The sequence below is a fragment of the Rhinolophus sinicus genome, chromosome 1, assembly GCF_057876585.1.
Source record: "Rhinolophus sinicus isolate RSI-liver-muscle chromosome 1, RSI-T2T, whole genome shotgun sequence".
Taxonomy (NCBI): domain Eukaryota; kingdom Metazoa; phylum Chordata; class Mammalia; order Chiroptera; family Rhinolophidae; genus Rhinolophus; species Rhinolophus sinicus.
In genome coordinates, this window is record NC_142501.1 from 76,012,194 (window position 1) to 76,039,582 (window position 27,389).

Consider the following 27,389-nt stretch of genomic DNA (forward strand, 5'->3'; position numbering starts at 1 on the left):
AAAATTGAGTTGCATAAAAAAGATGTTTATTTAATTTAATGATAACCAACTGGCCCTAGTCTTTTCAGCAATCTGGTCACTTTAATTTTTCTTTATGGCTTGACAAAGTTTAGGGTTGAATAGGGATGTCCTATACTGGTTAAAATTTTATTATTCACGTGCATTTTACGCAATAAACAACTGGTCATAAAAGGTAGACTGTTTGTTTTTAAAAATTATTTGTGAGGGAGATATCCAAGAGATGGCTGAATGTGTCTCCTGTTAAAAGAGAAATTCTCTTGTCTTGATTTTTAGTGTTTTCTGGATTTACTTCCATGAACAAGTGCCCTCTGGTGGCAACACTTATCCCCTAGTCTCAAATGTGTTTATTTTCATCCTGAATTTGAAAGAGGCCTTGAGTATTTTTCAGTTTAAGTTCTTTGCTTTACAGATAAGGCAGTTGGAAATATTTCAAAATATTAAAAATATTATTACAATCTTCTAGTGTATTTGAGAGGCAGATAAGCAAGGCTTTTATAACAATATTTGCATTAGTTCTTAGTATGTATGAATTTACTAATTGATTATACATGGAGGATTACATTTATTTCATCTGAATCAGAATAAATTGAATTCTGAGCTCCAATAGGATGAGAAGGAAGATATAATCTCAGTCATTATCTTGGCTTTACTCCCTTAGAGAGAAAAGCATTCTGGATGGTCCCTTCTGTGTTTGGCCCACGATTCCCAAGCCCATGACTTACTTTGCTTCTGTACCGTGCACAAAAACTGGGGATCCTTACAAAGACCAGACATCCTGGGGCTTTGAATCCAGTCCCGTTAGGCTCCTGTATAACCATCTCCTTCAAGGGCACACTGGTACAAATTTGGGTACAGGCCTGATGCTCTTGAGAACTAGTCTCTGTCCCTCCCTCTCCTTATTTTCAGATGATGTCTCACCTCTATCCCATCCTCCCAGAGAGTCGTAATATCTTTTCAATGAGTTTAAGGCTTGATAATAGGCAAGGCAAGCCCCTGATTTCTGTTTCTGTTCTACCAACATCCTTAAGGCAAAGATATTCAAAGAGTATGTCTCTCTGCTTGGATGGGGGTTAGGGGGTGCGGTATAGGAGTGGAAAGTAACAGGACAATGAATATAGATTAAAATCACAATAAATGATTCTTCTGCATTTCTACTGATTTATAGAACATGGTCTTAAGGTGTCCCAAACGTAAGTGTATATTTTGAATGCTCTGTGTTCAAATCCTACCTTAATAATGAATGATGTTCCTTTATGATCCACTAGCTTGTAATTTCATACAATGAGGTATGATGGAGTGGTAGTAAATAGAGCCCTCCTTAATGCTTGACAAGGAAAATAGAAGAATTTTAAGGAAAATATAACTGGATTGCATATATAGTAAATGCAGTTTTAAAAAAAAAAATCTTAAACTTTTTTCATTTTTTTTTTTTTTCATGTGAAGGGTTGAAGGATGCTTTCCCTACTGCCCTAAACATATGATCCTTGATGAGGTCACCCTCAGATGTGTCTATCCAGGAGACTGTAAGTGTGAACCTTACTTAATTTATTATGAAAAATAAAACACTTGAATATTTTTTCTTTCCTATGGCAGGTGGCTGTAAATAGAAGTCTTAGACAGACAATCCATTTTCATCAAATTCTTCTTCAATATCACTTCCATTATTTTTTGTTTCTAATTACTTTTGAAAGCATGTACATCTTCCCTCTAACACGTCTCCTGTGTTCTTTCTCCCAAAACATTTTCCTTGAAGCTAAAGATCTCTATATGAACTATGTGGGTCTCACTTTGAGCAAAACAGATTAAAGAAGAGTATCTTTGTTTCTTTGTAGGCATACCTCTGATTCCCATAGAACCTGAAGGTAAGCCATCTCTATCCATTCTTATAGGTGTTGTTACAATTTTAGACACCAAAATTAGCATTATGTAATTTACATCTTGGCACACTGATAACAACTGTTGGTATTAGTACTATCCCATTGACAGGAAAACCTAACTGTCACTTTTGTTTCACTAAGTAGCTATTCACTAGGTCATCGTGCCCCAATTTCAAAATGGCTTTTGTATTTGGTCCACCGCTTTCTCCTTTTCAGTTAGTATAGATTCCTTCACACTTTTGCTGAAAATTTAGGTGTTACTAAATCCTGCTTAAATGTTCACAGTGGTTAAGTTGACTCTAAAGAGATGTTAATCTCTTTAACCTGCAAATGAAGTCACCCTTAAGGGCTTCCGTTACTGCGTTCAGCCTCAGTCTGTGGAAGAGGAATTCTGGGCTCATACCCTGGCTTCTCTCCAGCACAATGAAACTTGCCTCAGGAAAGGATTTTATACATTGACTCACAGTGAGGCTGGACAAACATAATGTATCATTTCACCTGGGATCATAATTTAGAAAAGCTCAGATAGTTATTCTTTAATTGATTTGACAAGCTTTAATTGTCAGCGCTGTCAGGCACTGTCCTGGCAATGAAGGGAGGGGAGGAAGGGAGAAAGAAGATCAAGGCACAGCCTCTGCCCTAAAACCGCTATCAGTCCACAGGCTACTGTGATATTACAATAGGGGTAAGTACAAGCAGTAAGCTGGGTGGTGGTGGTGGGGGGGTCTTATACTTATTTTGGAGGTATGGCCTCCAAAGGGTAACAGAGGTAGGAGCTGGATAGGCTAGTAGAAGGAAGATGTGGGTTCTAGTTAGAAGAAGCCTGTGCAAAGGCCTGGAACTACAGGGAGCATGTCACACAGAGGGACTTGCTAACCTAAAAATAAAAAGCTTTTCAAAGGGAAAGGCAACAAGTATTTATCGAAATCAATAACAATACCTTTTCGGGAGGCACTGATTCAGGCAGAAGCCCAAATAATGTTTCGATTGGAAGACAAAGGCAGTGGATATTTATGAGAAATGAACGGGGGACAATTACATCAATAGCAGGAAGGCATTTCTATTGGTACAGATAGCATAGTGATGTTCATTCCAAATAATGCTTTTAATTTTCAATCCAGGAGTGATCAATTCAGTAGTCATAATAACTGCTTTCTTGTTATCGTTGCAAACAGTGTTTTGGCACACAGTGTTGCCCTAGTCCCAGTCCAACGGTTATTTTGCCCAGTTTTAACATTCCAAAGATTCAGACACTAGACAAGCAAGGCAGTTCGCTGGCATAGCAGGTCAGCTCCATTTTAAAATGGCTCCATTTATATTAGTGTTTATAGACTTCAAGCAGGTCCGTGTATCTTCAGTATGTAGTATGAGGAGAATTGTGCCAAGAGATGAGGTGGAAGAGATTATCAGGGCCAGATCACAAAAGGTCCGTGGTAGGAAACTTGGATATATATATTTTTTTTTTTCTGAAGGCAATGGCAGATCATTCAGGAATTTTAATGAGTCCTGTCACATCTTCAAAATAATAGGCACACTGCAGCCATCACTTATCATTGTGCTAATTAGCTACCATTTACTGAGTATTTATTATGTGCCAGGCATTGGACTAAGCACTTTGCCTACATTTTAGTCCTTATGAAAACTCTATGGTTAAAAGCCAGCTCTGGAATCAAGATTCCTGAATTTGAATTCTGCCTCTAACACTTACCAGCTTAACTCTCTTTCTCTATACCTTAATTTCCCTCTCTGTAATGTTACAGGAGATTGCTATCTACTTCACAGCATTCTTGTGAGGAGTAAATGAAATAATCTATATAAAATTTCTTAGCGCAGTTTCTGCTACATATGAATTCCACATATGATGGCTACCGTTCCACTAATGGAAAGGACATCTTCATTTCTAACAGGTCCAGAAATGATTACTCCATCAGTCTTCACAGCAGTAACACCCACGCCAGGTTTGGAATGTGAGGTATGACTGGGTAATCTCTTCAGCAATTTTGTCCTTTCTTTCTAGCATCTGTTCAAGTGTCTGTATCACTATCCAAACTCTATTAAACTTCTTTCAGTGTGATCTCTAGTCTTTCTTTGCTAAAAGATAATAAGAAATATGCATTACATTTTAATTATTGTATTTTTTAACTGATTCAGATATTTCTTATTAACTACATTCTGGTCACATTAAAAAAATAAAATTCAAATGAGGACTTAAGTGTGATTCCTTAAAAAGACTTATCTAGGGTGGGCTTCACTGTAAGTCAGACATTAAAAAATATTTATTAAGTAGCTACTATATGCCTGGCACTGTGTAAGATGACAAAGATACAACAGTGTACAAAGAGAGATAAGGTCAATGAACCCCAGAGTTTGTAATTGTCTTGGCTGAGTCTTGAGCAGTTATATGCTACTTAATTCAAATATAATATAATATAATATAATATAATATAATATAATATAATATAATATAATATAATGCAAATATGCCACTTGTTTTGATAAACTAATTATTTATTCAACCAATATTTATTTAGCACAATTTCTGACCAGGCACTAGTCAGGTACACGGATAAAACAATATAAAGGCAGACAAAATTCCTGGCTTTATGAAGTTCACACTCCACTCTGTTGTAGGTTTTGAGAAAACCAATAAGAAAAATAAATTATTAAGTTGTATAAACTGTTAGAGGGTGCTGCTCAGGAGAAAAATAAAACTATTTTCAGTGAGTTGGTCAAAAATCTTCACTGAGAAGATGACTTTGGAATCAAAGATCTGAAGAAGCTGAGATAGTGAGTCATGCAAAGAACCAGAAAAACAGTGTTCCAGGCAGACGGACCTGCAAGTGTGAAGGCCTGAGGAGAGAATACCTAAAATATTAAAAAAATAACAAGAAGGCCATTAAACCAGCAAGGAATGAAATAGTAGGAAGTAAATTAGATTAGGTAAGACCTGGTAGACGATTGTAAAGACTGTGGCTTATTTCCTAAATGACAAAATATGGCAAAGGACATTTTTGAGCAGAGGAATTATATGCTCTGATTTTTTTCAGGATTATTGAAATAAATAAAATGTGTTGACAGCAGGGTGAAATGAAACAATAGAACAAGTCAGGAGGCTGTTGCAGGAATTTAGGCAAGAGATAATGATGGCCTGGACCAGGTGGTGGCAGTAGAGACAATGAGAAATGCCTGGATTCCGGTTATACTAGGGGTGCCAAAAAATGGGGTGCAAAAAAATGTATACACATTTCAATTTTCCTTCCTTAAAATGTGTATATATTTTTTTCTGGCATCCTGTGTATTTTGAAGATAGAGGCCACAGAATTTGCTGTAGGATTAGATGTGGGGTTGAGGAAAAGAGAGGAATCAAGGATTCTATGATGTTTGCCTTGAGCAACCGAAGGATAAAGTTGGCATTAATCAGGATGGGGAAATTGTGGGAGACGAAGGTCTGGAGCGAATATAACCAAGAGTTCAGTTTTGCCATACAAAGAATGAGATTCCTTTTAGACATCAAAACGCTGTGGATATACAGACCTGGAGAGCATAAAGAGAGTTTACTTTAGAGGGTTGTTATTGTGGGAAAAAAATGGGTTAATTAGAACAATGGGGAACATAATAAGTGATATAAATGCTTATCATTGCTATAATTATTATATAATTATTACCATAATTTAAAATAGAATGCAATTTATAAACTTTGAAAAATCTACCACTTATTTCATTCTTACTTGTTTATCTATAAATGTGAGAGCTATAGATAAAAATTAATTTAGAGTGATTCTATCCGGCAGTCCAACTGATCTCATATATGAATTTTTATCAAAATATTAGGATAGTATTAAATTGTAATTTTTTAAAACTGACCTTAACAGAAGTTATAATCATATCCTAGCTTTACACAACATAATATGACATGTTGACTGCCACTGTATAAATATGCTCATTAAAAAAAAAAAGAAAAGAAAAAATAACCACTAATGTGGACAATTTAGGATAAGACTTTAATTTGCTTATATGTCTGAGTATATGGGCAATTCTGATATCAAATCAATATTAAGGTAAAACTTAAATGAAGTTCATAATGAGTATTTTAGAAAGGTTACATCAACAAAAAGTTGTAGTGTAATTTTAATTGTTTATCTTTTAAAAACTTTTGTATTTAGGAAATATACAACTTAGACAACATGAAAGGGAAACTAAAAAAAATATATATGCAATGGAATATTGCTCAGCAACATTGCCAGTTGCGACAACATGAATAGACTAGAGGGTATTAGGCTAGGTGAAATAAGTCAGACTGAGAAAGACAAACACCATATGATTTTACTTATGTGTGGAATCTGAAAACCAAAACAAACAACAAAACAAAACAAAACAGAAACAGACCCAGAGATACAGAGAACAAGGTGATGGTTGCCTAAGGGGAGGGGAGTGGGAGGATGGGTAAAAAAAAATTTAATTGAAAACATTAGTTGAAAATGAGAAAAAAAACTCAGCAATTTTCTCTTTTTATTTACAGCCTCAACAATTTGATCCTGTTTATAATTGTAGCCAATATATATGCATTAATACGGAATGGAAGTTGTACAACTGGTCTCTTAATTGCCCAAAGGACTTGGAAATGCCTGACTGTGGTTTCCGGGGAAGGCCTGTTCAAGTTAACACTGATATCTGCTGCCCTGAGTGGGAATGTCCTTGTAGGTTTTCATTTCTTCCATGGTAACCAATTTTTAATCAGGGGGAGATTGTTATTTCTTTGAACCAACCACCTCATCAAGCCAAAGTTATTGTTGAGCTTTGTTCATTTGATTTATGATTTTGGTTCCCAGTATATAACTTTTAGAATTGCTTCTTGTCAAACATAATAACACTAATTGTAAAAAAAAATTTTTAAACGAGCAATTATTACAACAAATACAAATAATTAGCTAATAGGTTAAATTCACTCTCTAAAATTTTTTTTAGGTCGGTGTTCCATGTTGTCAGAACTGAGCATTATTACATTTGATGGAAACAATGCAGCATTGTATAGTATGGCTTCTTATATCTTAGTAAGAATTCCTGGAGAAGTTATAGTTGCTCATATTGAAAAATGTTCCATGAATCAGGTAGGTTATAACCCATTGTTTTATCATTTCTTCATAAATCTATAACTGAAGTACATTGCAACATTAGGGATTTTCATAGTAAGAAAGGATTCAAGAACTCACTGAGATTTATCGTCTGGTAGTTAAAATAAAAAAATGTTGTATGTACAAAAACTTATAGACACAGAACAGTTTTAGTGGTTATCAGAGGATACGGGGGGCAGTGGTAGAAGAGGGAAAAGAGGATCAAATATATGGTGATGCAAAGAGAACTGACTTGGTGGCGAACACAAAATGCAATATATAGATAATATAGAAATGCACACTTGAAACCTATATAATTTTACTAACCAATGTCATCCCAATAAACTTAATAAAAATTAATAAAAAACGTTTCATGTAAATATATTTAGAAGCATATAATATTAATCCACATATTTTTAAAAGTCAAGTAGTACTTTTCTTTTAAAAGTGATTTTTCTTTATCCTTTTTTTTCAGGATGGAAACTCATTTAAAAAGCTAGTGAGTATTTGCAAAGTGTTTAGTAGATTCCTTCTGATTATTGCTAAAATTATGTTTAACTCCACAAAGTTTTAATTTTTTTTCAAACTAAGGCTTTCTCTGAAAGAAGCTCCGGACTTTGTTTTAAGAAGTTAAATTTGACAATACCTATACATAAAATACTTGTCGACCGGGCAGCAAGAAAGGTAAGAATACAAAGTTAAAATATATATCCTTACATTAGATGAAATTAAGAAATTATGTAAACACAATTATTTCCAAAAAGAGGGAAAATTAAACATATCAGTGGAGTTTCATTGCTGTTATGTCTAATCATTCTTTTCATGGATAGTCTAAAATGTGTTTCTTTATATTGTATTTTTCCATCTATAATGTGCCATCTGTTGCAAATATTTCTCCCCTTGTGAGGTTAACTGTAACCGCCAAGTTAAATATGCTAAAGCCTTCTTGGAGAAGGTGAGTGGCCAAGCTTCTTAACGTCAGAGTTAACATTAGTGTTTCAAATAAGACAAAATGGAACTGATATGAAAAAGAGGGATCTCAATGTTGAAAAGAGTAGTAGCCACAAATACCAGAATGAAGAACACTGAGAGAAGAATAGATAGAAGGAGTAATCCAATGTTGATGCCATTAATTTTTTATTGAATAAGTGATGGCTAAAATAAGAATAAATGAAAGAATATTTAACTTTATTAAAATAAACTGAAGGAGAACAATGCATTATAAAAAAGTTGGAAAGGAGCCATTTAGTTTTACAGGAAAAAAACTTTATCCCAAGGAATATGTATTTACCAGATAGGAGTGAGTTATAAGCTGGATGCTTCACTCAGATCTAAATGGTTCCCTCAAAATATAAGAAAATAATGTATAAAGATTTTGCTCTAAATGGTTAAGATATTGGGTGCTTTCTGGAAATAATTCCATTAGCACAGATCCATCATATTCTAGGCTAGAAACAATCTTAAGACGGGCCTAAGATATAGTAAGGTATTAGAAAGTTTAATCTTAAGTAAAACAAAATATATGAACGAGGTACTTTTTTGCAAGATAGCATTAGTATATACCTTTGATTTTGATGAGGTTGATATAGCAACAGGAAGTGGATGGGAAATAAACTCTGCATTTGGGAAAAAGGGTTTATTTTTGGCCCTAAGCTGAACCTGTCACTGGTCATGTATTCAGTTAAAATCTTATTAATTAAAAAAAATCATTTAGTGAGAGTTTACATAATAAAATGACACAGGTCCAAGTAACGTGCAGGGTGCATAAATGTAATTATCTGCCAATTCGAAAGTAGCAGGAGGTATAGTGACAGAGTTATAACCAAGAAATCATGAAAACAAAAAGAAGAGTCAATTAGTGCAGTTTACAGGAGGGTTAAATAAGTAGTTTTGGAAGAGGTGACACCTAAAATAAATCTTAAAGAACGAATAGAAATTAACCAGGCAAGTGGAAGGATGTTTTAGCCTAAGGGTGGCAGTATGAGAAGATGTAAAGATGGGAAAGTGGATGATTAGTCAGGTAGAACTTCGACAAATTTACTGCTGGTTACATCTCATGGTTCCATGTTATTGCCATTATTTAAAGCATTGTTTTTAAAAGTATAATCCTTGGACTGCCTACATTTGTATTACCAAGAGCACATGCTAAAAATACAGACTCTGGAATCCCATGCAAACCTAGGAAGTAGAATTGCTGAGAATTCTAACCTTTACCAACTTTGACACGTCATTATTAGGAACACTATTGTTAAACACTGATTTAGAAGATCAAAGAAAGAAACCAGATTAAAGGAAACATCCTGAAAGTAACTTTTATTATCTTATATTCATATTAGTAGGTAATCAACGTATATTGAGGGCAGCAGACAGAAAAGTTTACATAACAGGAAAAAGTTAAGTTTTGAAGAAAATAAAGGAAGATGAGGTTAAAATAAACACTGAATATAGCAAGACACAGCAAAGAAACAATAAAAGAGCTTAGAAATTATGAGAAGCTGTGGAAGCAGCAGAGAAATAAATTTTTAAGAACTTAAAACATAGTTTATATTAAATTAGCACAAATGGAATAATCTGAGTTCTCCTAATTTTAATAACTGCATACACATATTTAAAAACTCATAGACACAGGCTACAGTTTAGTGGTTCCCAGTGGGTAAGCAGGGAGGGGGGTGGTAGAAGAAGGTAAAGGGGGTCAAATATATGGTGATGGAAGGAGAACTGACTCTGGATGGTGAAAATACAATGCAATAGATGATTATTATAGAAATGTACCTTGAAAGCTATATAATTTTACTAACCAATGTCACCCCCATAAATTGAATAAATAAACATAAATGTTTTTTTAACAGATGGAAATGCATTATGTAATTTTAGGTAGATGTGGATTCTGTTGTTGTGCCTTTGCCCTTTTCCAATCAAGACCTGCTCATAGAGGATTCTGGTACTATGTATGTGATTACTACCCCAGCTGGACTAATCATAAAGTGGGCTCATCTGACAGGAATCTTAGACATTCATTTCGGCCCTCAATTTAACTTGTCATCCTACACAGAAGGACTTTGTGGTGAGCATGGCTCTTCAAATCTTGATTTCTTCCAATAATTTTTTTTTCCTGTCCACATTACGCTGTTTTTGCCTCCATTTCCACACTTTTCTGATTTGAGGTGTGATATTAACTTTCAGTTCCCCTGTGAATACTGAAGGAAGTAATGGTTTAATGGTTTTCAATTAATGAGCTAAGTAGCAAGAAATCATGGGTATTTTATGAAACCATATGCTTACCACTATTACTACGATACTGTTTATATTCCTACTAGCTCATCTTTATTAAGCATTAATGAAGTATCAGACATTATTTTACATACTTTAATTCATTTAAATCTAACAATAACCCTAATAAGTAGGCACTAGTATTAATTTAGAAGTGATAAAAATGAGGCATAGAAAGGCTTAAAGGCTTAAATAGCTTGTTTTTTCCTTTTTTTTTTTTTAAGTTTGAAATCTGGGAAAACTTCATTGTTTAAGCCATCTTGTAAGTCATATACAAGGAACACAATAGTCTGAAAATTTATCCCAGTTTTATTACACAGTGAAAAGCGTAGATGTACCTTGACGCCTAAGTTTAATATCACAATATATAACATAGATACAAAAAGAATTTCAAGGCAAAGGAAGCCAGTTAGAAATATATCTATGTACATAACAAAATAAGAATAATATTGGCTCTGGTGTCTGCCAGGAAGTTAAATAGAGGTATCCCCTTTACAGCTCTGTGCTCAATATCAGTTTCCTCATCTTTAAAATGGAAATGGTAATATCTACCTTCAAGATTGTTGTTAGAATTGTACATCAAAGTTATTGTAAGAGCACTTCACACATTGCTTAATGTATACAGTCAACAAATGTTGGTACAAATATATTTTAATCTCACTAAATATTAACTGAATAAAAGTTTATGGATTGCCTTCTGAGTGTCTGACACTGTTTGGTGTTGACAAGTCAAAATGAAAATGAATAGACTAAATCCTTGCCCTCACAAATTACATGCAACACCCATATTTCTTCTTTAAAAATGTAAAGCATGTAATGGAAAGATTGGCTAAAATGGTGCCTACTTAGAGTATGTTACACATAACACAGACTTCTATGGTGACTAAAAGTTATCAATATGGAAATAACGTGGTTCCCTGAAAAATAAGACCTAGCCGGACAATCAGCTGTAATGCGTCTTTTGGAGCAAGAATAAATATAAGACCCGGTCTTATTTTACTGTAAGACTGGGTATAATATGATATAATATAATGTAATGTAATGTAATGTAATATAATATAGCATAATATAATATAGCATAATATAATACCGGGTCTTATATTAATTTTTGCTCCAAAAGACGCATTAGAGCTGATTGTCCGGCTAGGTCTTATTATCAGGGAAACACGGTAGTTATTATTGGTATATATTAGATTGGTGGAAAAGTAATTGCGGTTTTTGCAATTATTTTTAACCATTTAAACTGCAATTACTTTGCACCAACCTATAGTACTAATTATAAGCAGCTCAATAATTATTGAGTAATAACCCAGACTTTGAGAATGCATATTTTATACTATGACTTATCACTTGTGTGTGCTATGATTTCTGTTTAATTTTCATGTTTGGTTCCATCCCCCCACTCCCCTTTGCTGTCAGCTTATGCTTTTATGGAGGTAGACATTCTGCTAACTGGATTCTTAACTAATCGTTGTAGAGAAGGGGCTGGGATCACATTTTTGCTAACAAAAGGTCACTCTCTAAACTTCATGACCTCCACAGTGGGAGAGAGGTGGCTTGCTAAAGAAAATCCTGGGTGCTGTTGAAACTACGTTGGGTTCTGGGTAATAAAGTTATAGAACAAGAGTGTGACTCAAATTGAGAATGGACACTAACGTGGGAGGTCCATACTGACACTTCGCTTTACACAGCACTGTGAGTTCTGCAGAGGTGGTGGCTGGAATTGCAATGAACACATATTTTTACTATCAATTACCTTTCTCCAGAAGAGTTTAAGCATAATATATATATATATATATATATATATATATATATATATATATATATATATATATATAGTACTACTATATATATATAGTAGCTGCTTTACAGTATAGTTCACTTGAGTTTTGTTTGTTTTGTTTTTTGCACTTCATTCAGTCTTCTGTATATTTACAAAGGTGGGGCGACTATGGCAGAAGCAACCTTCATTAGTAACAATATAAGACTTGATACTTCAATAAAATGTTTAACTCTTATCTTTTATAGATGGGAGCCTTGGGAATTAAGAAAAATTATGTTTTAAAGTAGAGTGGGATTTAAGTAAGTTATGATCAGGGTTCCAGGTCCATTTCTCTGTATTTCCCTTGGCACTGCACTTCACTGGATGAAGACTAAGCTATCCTCAATCTGGTGTACCTCAAGGAAGCTAGCAGGTCAAAGCATCATAGCCATCAATAGGCCATGCCATCCCAAGGAAGGGATACTATCTATATTCTAGAAATCCCAGGTCAAATTCTGAGGTTGACTATGGTTGTCCTAATGTTGAACAAATCTAGGCATCTGGTGATGGCCATGAGCTGATTGGTTTATGCATGGATTACTTATAGTAGTTTTTAAGGCTAGGTGTAAGGAATGCCTTTATACCAATCAGGCGTCTCTCCTGGAGTGGTGTCATGTGCTAGGAGATAAGGCAGGGATAGTTCCTGAAAGGAATAATTTAATGTTTCCAGGCAGGGTTTTCTTGGGGGGAATGGATGCCTGGGAGGCAATCACCAAATGTCCACCATTCTGGGGAATATTTGACAGATTTAAGAACCAGTTCTTAAATTAGGAGATAGTGATAAAAACGGAATAGTGTAAGAACAGACTCAATCTCCTCTTTCTTCATCTTCTATGACATTTTCATATATCTTGACTTCTAAGATCATGGTTTCTTTCTTAAGACAGTTGTATACTATCTTATCAAAGAATGACACAAATAGATTTTAAAATCCATCAACATTGAAGTCAAATTACATAAATTTGGCTCCTCATTCAGTATATAATTAATTTATTTTAAATCAATTATTAAGAGGATTTATTTTTACTGCCTGCATTTGGTTTAAGTGAAAATTTTTACCTTCTAAATGTCACATGTCTTTCTAGGGATTTGCAATGACGATCCAGATGATGATCTAAGGATGCAAAATGGCACAATTATTACGAATATGGAAGATATAGAATTATTTATTGAGAGCTGGGAAATTGACAAATCAGTTAAAGTAACAACGAGAAGACCTTTCAGAAATTGTACTGAGGATGATTGCACTCACTGCATTGAGTTGTTAAATAGAAGAGTTTTCATTCCATGCCATGATAGAGTAAGTTGAAGGCAACCATAAATAAGAACTGTCATGTTAAACACGTTAAGATTAAAGCCAATAAATTTCTGTTCTTGCCATGATGTTCTTCTACTGAGAACAGTTTATTCCCAAGCCTTCTGTCAGTATGCTTTGGAATTCAAAATCATTTGCTGTTTATAGATTTACGGAGGCAGGAAGGATAATTATCTTTTTTCTCTCTACTTTTTTTTCAAAACTGTATCTACAGCGTTCAAGAAAAATGAAACTCTATCCTATGAATAAATGCCTCTAGGAGAAAGAGATCAATGTCACTTGGTAACCCAGTATAGAAACCAAGTCAGTGAAGGTTTAATCAATCCCTGTGATCCTGGCTTCTTAGGTGTTTACTTAGAAACTGTCACATATTCAAATTAATTATTATTTACTGTGCTCTAACTTTCTGTCTTTAGGTCATTAGTAGATATTTAAAATAATTAGCATCACTAAAAAAAGATCCATCATTAGAAACAAAGGACACATAAGTACAGCATTCCATGAATCATTTAATGAACATTTAGTGAGCATCTAGCCCCTACTAGGCGTTGTGTTAAACTCCTGTGATCCAAAGATGAATAAGACCCTCTCCTTGCCCTCAAGGAGTCTTAGTGGGAAGGCAATCCTGTGAATAGACACATTGTAAGATACACTATTGAGGTGCATAGAAACCAAGTTTTGGAGAAGTCTTCCCAGAGTTTTAGACATTTGAATTATTTGGAAGGATGAGTTCGCCAGGGGAGAAGAGGGAGGAAGGGAGACCTAAGCAGATAAAACAATATATGTAAGAGCGAATTTGGTGTAAAAGTCCATTTTAGGAAAACATTGAAAGTTTAGTGCAAGACACATGGGTGGTAAGAGCCCGGGAAGAAGAGTGAGGGAATTGTTAGGGTGGGAAGGAGATCGCTGTGAACCACATTCCATGCTAGGTGGTGACGCTCAGACTCCATAGTTTTCAGCCTGCCTTGTGACTTCCCTGACCCTAAAGGCAAAGGGTGTGAAGTCATGGGACAAAAATGGCATCTCTTTCAGGAACTTCAGTTCTATTTGGAGATCTGAATGCAAATAAGTTGTAAATGTTTACATTTTTGAATGCATGCACATAACAATGAAAAATAGCAAATACTTTTTAACTAATTTCAGTGTCGTTTTGATCTGTCTTTTAAAAGCATAATGATAATTGCATTTTTAACTGGGAACTTGTAAGATTGATTGAATTAGAAAAAAATTTCCGCTTGACTATTAAAGGCATAGTGAGGCCACGCAGGATACCATTTAGTTGGTGATAGCCTCAGATTTTTCCCTTAGGATCTTCCCAGTGAACTTGGTTACAAAGGAAAGAAATGCTCATTATTTGGTTTTCTCATTTCTAATCTTCATCCTTCTTTGTAAATAGCCACATAGCAGGCAGATGATCTTTTAAAAATGGAAATAAGATTGTATCATTTCTCTTACCTTCAGCTACACTTTTACTTACACTTAGAGTATATTCCAAACTTCTTATCAGGGCTTACCAGGTCCTCTATGCTCTGGCCTGTCTTCTTCTCCAGCTCCCTCATGTGCTACATTCTTCTTTTCTGCTAAACAACAGGCTTTCTCTTTTCAACCCTTTGACTATTCCAAGGTATTTCATGCTTGCCATGTCTCCAGCTGGAATACTTCCCTCCTTCAATCTGTTTTAGCATTGTGACTCCTCTTGATTCACTAAAAAGTTTTCTTCAATTATGAGATCTACAGGCAGTGAACAGATGTGTTTTACTCACCTTTATATTCCTCATGCATGGCATAGTGCATAGGTATGCAGTTAGATGCTCAGTAAATGATGGAAGTATGCATAAATGAATGTGTGAATGGAGGATACAGGAAAATCAGCTTTGTGGGTTAAGTGGAGAATGGATACAATTTTTTACTTTGAGTAAATTACGTCATGTGGGACTTCAAAGCAAAAATATCCAGAAAACAAATTTAGAAACGATTTTGGAGCTCAGAGGAGATTAGTTAAGGCCCAAGATCAGGTTTGGGGAGTTAGTGTATAATTTTTTTAAAAAAATAATAATGTATGATGTGCCAGAATCTGTTCTGTATACATTCCATATATTAGCTCATAGCAATCTTAAGCAGTAGTAGCTTTATTATTAACTCTATTTAACTTATGAAGAAACTGAGGCAAAGATTGAAATGACCAAGATAGTGATAGAAACTGTGGGAATGGGTGAGCCCAGGAAGAGCATTTGTAGTGAGTAAACATGACCAATGAGGATGGGGGTCTAGAGAGACAGAATGAGAGGCAGAAGAGCAGACAATGAACAAACAGGGAGTAGAGAGCTCTACCCTCAAAGTCAAAGGAGAGAGTTCTAAGAGACAGAGAGTGTTCATGCATCAAAGGCCTCTGAGAGTTTGGGGAAGGTTTATAATATCAGGGTTCCCTGAATTTGACAATTGGGAGGATCTTGATGACCATCGCAGATATTCTGTGCAAAGTGAAGTGGTTGGAAATGGATGTGATTCAACAAAAGGAGACTAAAAAGGAAGTAGAATCTTGATTTTTATACATATGCACCTTGAAGAAGAAATGATGGGATATGAAAAATATCAAGTGTTTTATACGACACTTTGAGTGTCAGAATTTAGCATCTGAGTCTAGATGCTTAGTATGTTTGCTGAATAAATGAAAAAATTGGAATAAATGTTGTTACAAGTTAAATTACTTAGTTTTCAGGCATCTCTAGATCAAAATGAAATATAGTCTGTAGAAAAAAATGGGTCCCTAATAAATTGAGGTATATCAAATTACACAAATTATTCAAGCAACATACAATATTAATACACATATTTTGAGAAGCATTTATAACCTCTTTTAATGAGCAATGCCATGCATCATTATGGCAGGCTTCAATTTTTTCTATAATAGATCAAAGTCTTATTCAATATATATAGAAAAGTATAATATCAGAAATGGATTTTTGCTAGGTCCACATATACTCCCATCTTTACAAAATAGATGTATGTAGATTAATACAGACAATACTTATCTTATCTAAAATGTGTTTAAAAATATTGTAAATTCAGAGGTGACGTCTAATACTATCAGGTTTTGAAAATCTAAGGTTGAAGAGGAACCATAATGAATAGTAACTTGCTACCCTTTGATTCTCCAAATAGTTTTAGTCTAGTTTAGTGTCTTTAGAGCAGTTAAACAACACAGCTTATCCCAAGCCAAAATATATCTCTCTAGGTTTCACCACAGAACTTTTGTGAAAAGATGTGGATTAATTATACCAATTTTGGGAACTCTGAATGTGATGCACTTTCTGCATACGTGGCTCTGTGCAGCAAGTTTGACATCTGTGTTCAGTGGAGGACACCTGATTACTGCGGTAAGTAGTACACTTCAAGTGATATTTTCCAGTAACCGAATAACACTCCATAGTTTTGAATTTGCTTCTTTCTTTTCTCATCACAAAATAATTTTGTAAGAATAAAATGCATATAAATCTAACCTAGAAATTAGAGGTGAGCTCTCTCACATAGGTTACTTCTATTTTCATCCTGCTCTAAATTTAAAGTAGGCCTCAATTCTTCTAAAAGTAAACCTAGTCCACAAAATACAGAGGGTGTCAAAAAATGTATACACATTTTAAGAAAGGAAAAAACTGTATTAAAATTGTAATACTCAATATATACTGATAACAGAAGATGAATACAAGTCATGTGTATACATTTTTTTGGCACCCCCGGTATTAGGTAGCAAAGTATTGAAGAAATCACAGAGGATTGAAGAGAGATTTTAATTCTGTTTCCTACAACACCTTTTGTCGATTCCATTTAACCTGCCTCATTTCCCCCAGCTTGTTGTTATGCATTTACTATGGAGAGGATGAAGATTTTTCTGCCCCTTTTTCTCCTTTCCTGACATAGTATCCACTTTCTTTGATATCTGGATTTAATATTTTTCCAATTACATGTTTGTGTTTCCTTTTTCTTTTGTATGTATTCTTTGCTCATTTCTACATCAAATTGTAATGCTTTTCATAAAAATTTTATTAAACCTTTCACCAATCCTGGGCATATTTTACAGAAAATATTGTTAATTTGATTTAAGAAGTAGTGATTAAATGGTAAATATTTTTTAAATGAGTTTTACTATAATGCTCCAAAATAAAAGTTTTCATTGTCTCCAGAAAAAAAAGAATAAAATACATAGAGAAAGAATAATATATCACAAACACAGTTACATGGCTCCACTTTAGAAATAAAGCAGCTCCTGGAGTACCCTTATATCATTTTCCTCTCCCTGCTGTCCCAGACGTCATCACTATTCAAGAATGGGGTTGCTTGATTCATAGGGAATGTATGATATCAACAATGTTACAAGATAGTGTCAAATTGTTCTCCACTGAGATTTTACCAGCTCACCAGCTGTGGGTTCATTTAAAAAAAAAAAAAAATTTTTTTCTATTATAGTTGACATATAATATTATTTTAGTTTCAGTATACAACATAGTGATTAGACATTGATATAACTTGTGAAGTGATCACCTCGGTAACCTAGTACTCATATGACTCCATACATAATTATTATAATATTATTGACTATATTCCCTATGTAATAGTTTACATCCCCATGACTATTTTTGCAAGTTCCAATTTGTAGTTCTTAGTCCCTTCACCTTTTTCTCCCATTCCTCCAAAACCCCTCACATCTGACAGCCATCAAAATGTTCTCTGTATCTATTAGTTTGTTTCTGTTTTGTTTGTTGTTTTGTTTTTTAGATTCCACATATCAGTGAAATGACATGGCATTTGTCTTTCTCTGTCTGGCTTACTCCACCTCAGCACAATACTCTCTTAGGTCCATCTATGTTGTTGCACATGGCAAGACTTCATTCTTTTTATGGTTGAGCAATATTCATTGTCTATATATACCACCTCTTCTTAATCCATTTATCCATTGGAGGACACCCAGGTTTCCTCCATATCTTGGTTCTTGTAAATAATGCTGCAATGAACACATGGATGCACATGTCCCTTTGAAAGTAGTGTTTTGGGTTTCTTTGGATAAATACCCAGAAGTCCTTCTTTTGGCTCTGGTTATAGCCTTTGTTTAAAGTCTGTTTTGCCTAGTATAAGTATTGCTACCCCAGCTGTTTATTTGTTTCCTTTTCATGAAATATCTTTTTCCGTTTCTTTACTTCCAGTCTGGTGTGTGTCTTTCAACCTGAAGTGAGTCTCTTGTAAGCAGCATATGTAAGGGTCTTGTTTTCTTATCCACTCAGCCACCCTATGTTAATTCATTTACATTTAAAGTAATTGTTGATAGATATATAGTTATTACCATTTTATTATTCATATTTTTGATCTTTTTTTTCTCCTTCTTCTTCTTAAAGAATTAGACCCTTTAACATTTCTTGTAATACTCTTTTGATGGTGATGAATTCCTTTAGCTTTTCTTGCCTGGGAAGCTCTTTATCTGTCCTTCCATTCTAAATGATAATTTTGGTTGTAGTTACTTACTTTTCATCATTTTGATTATTTCATGCCAATCCCTTCTGACCTGCAAAGTTTCTGTTGAGAAATCAGCTGACAGTCTTATGGAAGCTCCCTTATAGTTAACTAACTGCTTTTCTTTTGCTGCTTTTAAGGTTCTCTCTTTGTCTTTCCCCATTGGCATTTTAAATATGATGTATCTTGGTGAGGGCTTCTTTGGGTTCATCTTGTTTGGGACTCTGTGCACTTCTTGGGCTTGTATGTCTGTTTCCTTCACCAGGTGAGGGAAGTTTTTTTGTCATCATTTCTGCAAATAGAGTTTCAATTCCTTGCTCTCTTTATTCTCCTTCTGGTACCCCTATGAGACAAATGTTGGTACACTTGATGTTGTCCCAAAGCCCCTTAAACTATCCTCACTTTTTTATATTCTTTTTTTCTTTTTGCTGTCTTGTTTGGGTGTTTTCTGCTATGTTGTTTTCCAAATTGCTTATTCAATCCCTGCTTCATAAAATCTACTGTTGATTCTCTCTAATATATTTTTCATTTCAGTTATTGTATTCATCATTTTGACTTGTTCTTTTTTATGTTTTCTATCTCCATTTTTATGTTTTCTATCTCTTTGTTGAAGTTCTCATTGAGATTGTTGAACATCCTTATAATGAGTATTTTGAACTCTGCATCTGGTACATTACTTTTCTCAATTTTGTTTAATTATTTTTCTGGGTCTTTGTTCTCTTCTTTCATTTGAACCATGTTCTTTGTCTCTTCATTTTGGCTGCCTTCCTGTGTTTGTTTCTATGTATTAGGTAGAGATGCCATGTCTTCCAGTCTTAGTACTAAGTGACTTATGTAGTAAGTGACTTTTGGGGCCCAGTGACAAAGTCTCTCTGGTCACCTGAGTTGTGTGCTTTAGGAGGGTCCTTTATTTGGGTTTTGTGTGACCTCCTGTAGTAGTTGCGCCTTGGTTGTTGTTGAAATGTCAATGGGAGGGATTAAACCTCAGGCTGATTGGTTGTGAGGCCTTGCTATGATTACAGTGGAGGAGCTGTTGTTCAGGGGCTGACCCTCTGGAGCAGGATTCCCTTTAGCAGGGCTCTGGTGCCTGCTGAGTCTGCCTTTCGAGTGTGTCATTTGTGAAAGTGGTTGGGTGGTGCTCTGGTGTGGTCTGAAGCTGGCCGTCAGGTGTATTGATTCTGCAGCCTTTTGAGAGGGGATTTGTTGCAGGCCAAGCTCAGCTGCTTCCTGTGCCCTGCCCAGGGCCACTTGGCATGAGCTACAAGGTGATCTGCAGATAGTTACTGTTTGTGCTGGGCTTGGCGGTGCCTGGGAGAGGCTAACCTAAGAATTGAGGCTGGCTGCCACTAGTGAGGAACTTGGGGCGGCTTAGCAAGAGGTATGGGGAACACCGAGGCCAAATGCTGCTTATTTGGAGTTTGTCAACCTTTGAGAAATTTTAGGAAAGTCCATACATAGCATGAGCCAAGACAGGCTGTTTGTATGGAAAAGCCACTGGAAATTGCTTGGGTGGACATGAGTTGGGTGGGGTGAAGTCTCAGAGAATCACCAAGGCAGGGTGAACAATGTTAGCCAGACTGATGGAGATTCAGATATGGCGGCCGCCTGTATCTGTATGCAGGAGTAAAACGGGCTTAACAAAGAAACAATTACTTCTGCTAGCACTTCTATTTGGGAGAAAGCTGCCCTTCCAGCCTTTGCTTTGAAGCCAGATAATTCAATATCTCCCTATATATTCCTAGTACCTTTGAGCTGCTGCCCCAGCACTGGAGCTGAGTGAGTCCATTGTGAGTAATTCTGTGTGCAGGCATTTTAAGAAGAACGCCTTGACTCTAGCAGCCCTCTGTCTCACTCAGCCACCATCTTTTCTGGTTGTCAAAGCCTAGGGACCTTTCTTCCTGGCACTGGAATCCTAGGCTGGAGAGCCTGGTATGGGACTGGGACCCTTCACTCCTTAGACCTCAACAGCTGAGATAGCCCTCCCTATTTTTAACTGCCACACCTGGGTGTGGGACCAGCCTGTTCCACCTCTCTGCCCCTCCTACCAGTCTCCATTTGGCTTTTTCTGCATGTCCTTAGTTATAGGACTTCAGTTCAGCTAGACCTCAGGTGATTCTCCATGATGGTTGTTCTGTAGTTTAGTTGTAATTTTGTTGTGGTCATAAGAGGGGGCAAGCACAGTGTTTATCTCCTCCGCCATCTTGACCATGAGTCTGTTTGTTCATTTTTTAACACTGTAACTTTTTAAGATAACTGAAAATAAACAAGAATTTTCTAAAACATCATGTAGAAACTTCTCAGCAGTGGTAGTTTCTTTTGAAAGTGAAGGAATAAACCTAAACATGTAGCATTTTCATTTTTATGACTTGGTTGAGTTACATATATAAAGTGTATTTCTTTACTTGTTCTGAGTAGACTCTTATATATCCTCTCACCACAGAGCTATAACTTCATAATAGTTGACTCTTTATTTACGCTAATGAGATTTGAGCTTCCTATTGGTCATATTTATTTGATATAAATTAGATGAACTTTTTGTGCCATAACATAATACTAGCTAGATACATGGAAGATACTAAAAAATACCATTGATTGTTTTGTTTCTGATTTATGATTATATAATAAACAAAAAATAGAATTTGAAGAGACTGAAATGTGAAAAGTCATTTTCAGAAAGAAAATGACACTTGACATATTCTTCCTTTTACTAGAATTTAAATAGGTTACTTTTATCTTTAGCAAATTCTGTCCTTTGTTATTCATAGCTCTGAGCTGCCCAGAGGGAAAGGAATATCAACCTTGTGTACGACCCTGTGAAGCAAGAACATGTTTGAACAGATGGTTCTATGGACACACTTCCTGTTTGAATTTAAGAGAAGACTGTGTATGCAAAAATGGAACCATTCTTCACAGGCCATATTCAACTCAGTGCATTCCAGAGAAAGAATGTGGTAAGCAAAGTATAAAATGACCACTTTGGGGTCCAGAAAACAACTCAAATATTTTTAGATCCTGGAGAGAAGTGCTAAGAAAGGTTGATCAAAGGTAACATAGGTTTTGGAAAGGAAATGAGTTTGTAGTTTGATTTTTATACAATGTCACCTGAAGTTACCAAAATTAGGAGCTTTGCTAGTGATGTTTTTTAATCTCTACCTCAGCTGTAATAACGAGGAAAGAGTATAGTAAATCAAGAATTAAGAGTAGAGGATGTGGACTAAATATAAATTCCAATTATTTCACGTATTAATGATTCAGGTTTATGACTATGAGCCTGAGTTATGCATTTGTAAAATGGGGAAAATAATATCACAGTCCTATAAGGTTAGTGTGGGAATGCAGAAAATAATGCAAAGCATTTTTCAATACTGCCTACAGAAAAAATAGTGTTATATGGGAGAAAAGATGTAATATTTCTACTTTCATTTTCAACCATTTTATTCTGACACATTATCTCCACGGTGGTTTTATATGAAAAATGTGCAAAATTGAGAAAATTGAAATATGTGCTTTATCAGTTATAAGTTTCTTCATTATAGTTGGAAGAAAAAGAGATTTACCGTGTTTCCCCAAAAATAAGACCCAGCCAGACAATCAGCTCTAGTTCATCTTTTGGAGCAAAAATTAATAAAAGACCCAGTATTATTATATTATATTATATTATATTATATTATATTATATTATATTATATTATATCATATTATATTTTATATTAGACCCGATCTTATGTTATGGTAAAAGAATACAGGGTCTTATATTAATTTTTGCTCCAAAAGACTCATTAGAGCTGATTGTCTGGCTAGGTCTTACCGTGTGACCCTGAAAATAAGACCTAGCTGGACCATCAGCTCTAATGCATCTTTTGGAGCAAAAATTAACATAAGGCCGGGTCTTATATTAAAATAAGACCAGGTCTTACATAACATAACATAACATAACATAACATAACATAACATAACATAACATAACATAACATAACATAAATTAACATAACATAGTATAACATAACATAACGCTCCAAAAGATGCATTGGAACTGATTGTCCAGCTAGGTCTTATTTTCGGGGAAACAGTATTTTTGGGGAAACACAAAAGGAAAAGTAGAAATAGAAGTGAAATGCATGTAGAAGTGAAATGCATGTGTAGTTTCAGAAACAAGTTTGTGTTTGTCGTTGAAAAGAGTATTTGTGGAAGACTTTGAGAATATACAGACATGCTTATGTTTGCTGTGAAGTTGGTTTGCTGCTAGTGAATAGGATAACATAAGTCCATTGGATGCTGGGGATATGGTTCGTCACTACGTTTATCTTTATTATTCCTTAAAGAACTACTAGAGGGCCATATTTATCATTTAGTAAAACTTTGATAATAAAACTGATAAGAGTCACTAAATATTTTGCTTGGTTGCTTTCTACGTTTAGATTTTAAAGCTGAAATGTTTTGAATTTTCGTATGACAAAATGTTAATGTGAGATAGGAACTACCTTATTTTCTAATACCATGCATTTTTAACAATTAATGTTTTAAAACATTTAAATTTATGTACTGAGTTTGTCCAAGTTAAATAAATTATATTAACAAGAGTTAAAATGAAAAAATAGTTAACAAATTACATTATTTTTGGAAGAGGCTATGTGAATTTACAGAGAGTTTTAGAAGGGTAACATATAGTCTACGGACTACATCAAAAATTTCATTAAAGAAAAATATAAGCTAGTAGCTGGTGAATAAAAAGAGAAACCTGAAAAAGGATAGATATGTGACATGTTATCTATGTCACCGGGCCAGGTCACAGGATGAAATCAAAACATCACAGCTTAATTGATTTTATTGTGCAGGTTATGAGTGATATAATATTGCTAATTTTTTAAAGCATGTACTGATATTGAAGACCAACCCCGCACTGCTGGGGAGATTTGGAATGGGGGCATTAATGAATGTGCCCTCTACCAATGTCTGGGGAATGGAAGCATTATTCCTATAGAACCTGACTGTGAAGAAGAGCCCTCACCAATTTGTGAACGAGAAGCTGAAGTCATCCTGGGCACCATTGATAAGCTGTCCTGCTGTTCACTGGAAGTTTGTGGTAGGTACTCAGGCTGAAGCCTTGAAGTCAGTTAATACCAGAAAACATGTTCACATTCTTTGCGAAAAAGCAGGGCGTGCATGATGCTTGGCATAAAAAAAAATTGTAAGGATTGAATAACAATGGAAATATTTCCATAAATGTCACTTACACTTTCTCAAAGCAAGCTTTGCCTCATTATGGTTTTGTTAATCTTGCAAATACACGTGCAAAACTCTGGCTATTAGCACTTAATAATATTCAGTAATACATGACACTATAAAGGAGCTGGGAATCTTTGACTTAGGACAAACACAGGTGAAAGACAGTAACAAATAAATCTTAAATCTGCTCCCTTTTCCTATATAGCCCATTTTGTGGGCTAAATGTTTTTGGTTTCAGTGTAAAAACATGTATAATGAAAATCATTAACCTGCTTTGAGTAAGAAACACGAGATTTTAGTTATGTTTACTAATATTTTAATGCTTTTGTTTCTTATTTGCAGGATGTGACATGACCTTGTGTGAAACTACCATTCCAACATGTACGGAGAGTCAAAAATTGACCATTGGCCACAGCCCTCTTTCTTGCTGTCCACAGTACAAATGTGGTGAGAAATTAATTAGGAAAAATAAGAGTGAGGGTCACTTTTCATTCAGAACAGTGGATTAAATTTTCATTCTTTGTGTCTACAAGGAAATGATCTATTATTAAAGATTGTGGAATTGTCTTCCTAAAGATAGTTTATTAACCTGCAAATATATATATCTGCCAAAAAATGTGTACAAATGGACACTTTGGTCAATGTTGCTCAAGCGGTAGTTCGCTGTAATCAGAAGTGTCTGGACGCTGATGGTAACTACTTTGAGCACCTCTTGTAATTGCAGAAGTCAAACAAGACTTGTATTCATCTTTTGTTATTGGTATATATTGAGTATTACAATTTTAAGTTTTTTCCTTTCTTAAAATGTATATACATTTTTTTGGTACTTTCTCTCCTCTCTCTCTCTCTCTCTCTCTCTCTCTCTCTCTCTCTCTCTCTCTATATATATATATATATATATATATATATATACACAGACACACACACGTATATATACATATATACATATATACTTTAAATTTATATGTTATATAAATGTGTATATAGTAATTAAGTAATTTTAAAGATCTTAATCTTAGTGCAAATACATGGGAAATAGAATACATATATAATATATGTGTATATATATACATATATATACACACACACATATATATATCACATTTATTTTATTATCTCACTCTATACAGAGTTTCAAATATCTTTGTGTTTCTGCAGAATGTGATCCAGTTAAATGCCCCAGTATTTCAATACCAGAATGCAGAGAAGACCAATTCATGATTCAAGTTCAACAGGATGAGCCTTGCTGTTTTGCTCCTCTCTGTGGTGAGTGACCTGTGAAATAATTTTTTAAAAGAAGAAGGAGGATGTAGGGAAAAATCTCTTATTTGAAGTGAATTTTATGAGACTGATGGAAACCAGTGTTCTGCTGTTATAAGAATTAAACTAAATAAAAATGATAGAAAAGAAAGTCCAGCATTTTATTTTATTTTATTATTTTATTTTGTTTTACTTTATTTTATTGCTGCATGTGTGGGTGTGTGTCTTTAAAGATTTTTATTACAATACAGCTAACATAGAATATTATGTTAGTTTCAGGTGTACACATTAGTTTTTCAACAATTATATACCTAAAGAAGTAATCAGAATAATAAGTGAAACAACCATCTAGCACCATACAATGCTATCACAATATTATTGACTATATTCCTATGCTTTTTACCTCCTCATGACTTTTTTGTAACTACCAATTCATAGTTAGTTCCTTCCCCTTTTTACCCTGCCCACAAAACCCCCTTCCATTTGGTAACCATCAGCTTGTTCTCCGTATCTATGAGTCTGTTTCTGTTTTGTTCTTTACACCCCACATATAAGTGAGATCATGTGGTATTTGTCTTTCTCTTTTTGACTTACTTCACTTAGCATAATACCTTCTAGGTCCATCCATGTTGTCACGGATGGTAACATTTCACTTTTTTATGGCAGAGTAATATTCCCTTGTATAAATATATAACACATCTTCTTTATCCAGTTGTCTATTGATGGATACTTAAGTTGCTTCCATATTTTGGCTATTGTAAATAATGCTGCAATGAACATAAGGATGCACGTATCTTTGTGAATTAGTGTTTTGGATTTCTTTAGATGAATACCCAGAAGTGGAATTGCTGGATCGTAAGGTAGTTCTATTTTTAAGTTTTTGAGGAAACTTCAGACTGTTTTCTATGGTGGCTGCACAAATTTATAATTCCACCAACAGTACACGAAGGTTCCCTTTTCTCCACATCCTCAGCAACACATGTTGTTTATTGATTTATTGGTGATGGCCACACAACAGGTGTGAATTTATATCACATTGTCGTTTTAATTTGCTTTTCTCCAATGATTAGTGATGTAGAGCATCTTTTCATATGTCTACTGACCCATGTGTATGCCATCTTTGGAGAAATGTCTATTCAGGTCCTCGGCTAATTTTTTTTTATTGGAGTGTTAGATTTTTGGAGAGTTCTTTATAAATTTTGGATATTAACTCCTTGTCAGATGTACCAGTGGCGAATATCTTCTCCCATTCAGTAGGTTGTCTTTCTGTTTTGTTGATGGTTTCCTTTGCTGGGCAAAAGCTTTTTAGTTTGGTGTTTATTTTTTCTCTTGTTTCCCTTGCCTGAAGTGACATATGAGAAAAAACACAAATATTACTAAGAGTAATATCAGAGAGTTTACTGTGTTTTCTTTTAGGAGTTTTATAGTTTCGGGTTTTACATTTAATTCTTTAATCCATTTTGAGTTTATTCTTGTATATGGAGTAAGAAGGTGGTCCTATTTCTTTTCTTTTTTTTTTTTTGCGTGTATCTGTGCTGTTTTCCCAATACCATTTATTGAATAGACTGTCTTTACCCCATTGTATACTCTTGTTTCTTTGGTCATAGATTAAATAACCATTTATACATGGGTTTATTTCTGGGCTGTCTATGCTATTCCATTGAATTCTGTGTCTGTTTTTATGCCAATACCATGCTGTTTTGATTCTTATGGACTTGTAGTATAGTTTCATATCAGGTAACTTGATACTTAGTTCTTTCTCAAGATTGCCATGACTCTTTGGAGTCTTTATGGTTCCACATAAAATTTAAGATTATTTGTTCTAGTTCTGTGAAAAATGCCATCAATATTTTGATAGAGATTGCACTGAACGTTTAGATTGCTTTAGATAGTATGGACGTTTTAACTATGTTAATTCTTCCTATCCATGAACATGGTATATGTTTCCATTTATTTTTATCCTCTTTAATTTTTCTCTTCAGTGTC

At 34.7% G+C, this 27,389-nt stretch overlaps 1 protein-coding gene across 2 annotated transcripts in view; it reads left to right on the forward strand.

Moving 5' to 3' along the window:
- Positions 1-27,389, forward strand: part of OTOGL (otogelin like) — a 142,577-nt gene that overhangs the window by 93,690 nt on the left and 21,498 nt on the right. For both annotated transcript variants that reach the window (XM_019751251.3, XM_074325364.2), the window contains 14 exons: positions 1,465-1,544; positions 1,854-1,883; positions 3,806-3,870; positions 6,418-6,595; positions 6,864-7,006; positions 7,485-7,508; positions 7,601-7,693; positions 9,884-10,073; positions 13,187-13,401; positions 16,652-16,793; positions 21,684-21,869; positions 23,788-24,000; positions 24,486-24,590; positions 25,302-25,409. In XM_019751251.3, coding sequence (XP_019606810.3) covers positions 1,465-1,544; positions 1,854-1,883; positions 3,806-3,870; positions 6,418-6,595; positions 6,864-7,006; positions 7,485-7,508; positions 7,601-7,693; positions 9,884-10,073; positions 13,187-13,401; positions 16,652-16,793; positions 21,684-21,869; positions 23,788-24,000; positions 24,486-24,590; positions 25,302-25,409 — 1,772 coding nt within the window. The remainder of the gene's footprint in view (positions 1-1,464; positions 1,545-1,853; positions 1,884-3,805; positions 3,871-6,417; positions 6,596-6,863; positions 7,007-7,484; positions 7,509-7,600; positions 7,694-9,883; positions 10,074-13,186; positions 13,402-16,651; positions 16,794-21,683; positions 21,870-23,787; positions 24,001-24,485; positions 24,591-25,301; positions 25,410-27,389) is intronic.